At 56.6% G+C, this 1919-nt stretch overlaps 1 protein-coding gene across 2 annotated transcripts in view; it reads left to right on the top strand.

The window, feature by feature from the left end:
• CEP72 (centrosomal protein 72) overlaps positions 1 to 1919 on the top strand; it is a 37805-nt gene that overhangs the window by 14359 nt on the left and 21527 nt on the right. For both annotated transcript variants that reach the window (XM_032279181.1, XM_032279180.1), the window contains exon 4: positions 1713 to 1821. In XM_032279181.1, coding sequence (XP_032135072.1) covers positions 1713 to 1821 — 109 coding nt within the window. The remainder of the gene's footprint in view (positions 1 to 1712; positions 1822 to 1919) is intronic.

Raw genomic sequence — 1919 nt, 5'->3', positions numbered from 1 at the left:
CCTAACTGCACACCACCCCTCCTCACTGCACACCGCCCGCTGCTTACTGCACACCGCTCCCTCTTTACTGCATACCCCCTCCTTACTGCACACCGCCCCCTCCTTACTGCACACCTCCCCCTCCTTACTGCACACCGCCCCCTCCATTTTGCACACTGCCCCCTCCTTACTGCACACCGCCCCCTCCTTACTGCACATCCCTCCTCCTTACTGCACACCACCCCCTCCTTACCTCACACCCCCCCTTACTGCACACCGCCCCCTCCTTACTGCACACTGCCCTGTCTTTACTGCATACCACCCTCTCCTTACTGCATACCCCCCCCGCCTCCTCGCCAAACTGATGGGGGTGGCCCCTTGCTTATCGCTCACGAATGTCTTGACCCTATCACTATCCTTAAGATGACCACTCATGACCCTGCCCCCTAACCTATACCCAATACGTAGAGATGCTTCTGGGCGTTGGGGCCTCGCCTCTCTCTGCTTGTAGGTGGTGCGGGCCCCCGAGCCCAGCTGTGCTTCCTTTGTCCTTCTGTGTCCTGTCTCTTTATTTCTTGGATTCTGTGCCTCAGCACCGTGATACGGGACACCCCATGGCCCTGCAGGGCTGGACCCTACAGTGGGCACGTCTCTGGGCTCACTGGGTCTCCTGGGGGTGTCCTGTGTGCAGGGTCGAGGGGCCCCAGGCTGCAGAGGCCTTGCACTTGGCATCTTTTTTTTTTTTTTTTTTGAGACGGAGTTTCACTCATGTTACCCAGGCTGGAGTGCAATGGCACGATCTCGGCTCACCGCAACCTCCGCCTCCTGGGTTCAGGCAATTCTCCTGCCTCAGCCTCCTGAGTAGCTGGGATTACAGGCACGCACCACCATGCCCAGCTAATTTTTTGTATTTTTAGTAGAGACGGGGTTTCACCATGTTGACCAGGATGGTCTCGATCTCTTGACCTCGTGATCCACCTGCCTCGGCCTCCCAAAGTGCTGGGATTACAGGCTTGAGCCACCGCGCCCGGCTGGCATCTTTGTGTGATTTTCAGAATTCCTCTGTTTTTCTGCTTTGAAAATTATATTGTGCTATCACTTGCCCATGTCTGACTGTAATTGTATAGTTCTCAAGGTGTGCTGTAGGCTAAAGGGAGGCAGTGTGGGAACTCGTCACAGAATTAACGTCACGAATGGGGATTAAAAAGTGTTACAAGTTCCAAAGCGCCAGTGTTGAAGGCCTGAGGACCTTCTTATCTTTAGGGATTCACGAAAGGAAGCCCCAGGAGTTCTTAGGTGGAAGCTTCGTGGCCCTGGGCACCCATGACCATGAGGTCCAGCCCCAAGCACAGACCCAAAAGGCCCCTGGAAGCTGCCCTCACGGCCCGGGCATGTTCCCTTCCATGGAGGGTCCTCTGTGTTGCCTGAATGTGACTTGAGAATCCCACCCCATACCCACTGTACACGTTAGAAAAAGGGTGTGCACGTGTGTGGGAGTCTGGTCCGTGTGCAGCTGTGCCTGTGAGCAGCAGTGAGCTCTGAGGAACAGGCAGTTCTCGGCACCATGCTGGGCATCTCCAAGAAGCCGTGGGACCACCAGAGCCCAGCGTTCCTTTACTAGTCAGCCTGCGCAGGGCCACCCCTGAGGGACGGGCACCCTGCCCTGTGCAGATGCTGCAGGGTGGACGCAGCAGCCTGCCACCCGCACAGTCCTCTGTGGCCTTTTCTCCTAGACGATCGCCCCGTGAGAGAGAGTGAGCGGAAGGCTTCACAGCTGCGTTTTGCATCAGAGGACTCACTGGACTCAAAGGAGAACATCCCAGCTGCTTTGAAAGTGGGCAGGTATGAACAGAAGTGCTTGGACGCCCAGAGTGTTTGACACTGGCCTGCTGCCAGGAGGATTGACTGTGAGTCACGTGCTGTGGGTGCCAGTCTCTGTC

The sequence above is a fragment of the Sapajus apella genome, unplaced genomic scaffold (genome assembly GCF_009761245.1).
Source record: "Sapajus apella isolate SASKATOON/1434 unplaced genomic scaffold, GSC_monkey_1.0 scaffold11, whole genome shotgun sequence".
Taxonomy (NCBI): domain Eukaryota; kingdom Metazoa; phylum Chordata; class Mammalia; order Primates; family Cebidae; genus Sapajus; species Sapajus apella.
The sequence above is the reverse complement of the archived record's forward strand: the minus strand, read 5'-3'. Positions and strand labels throughout refer to the sequence as shown.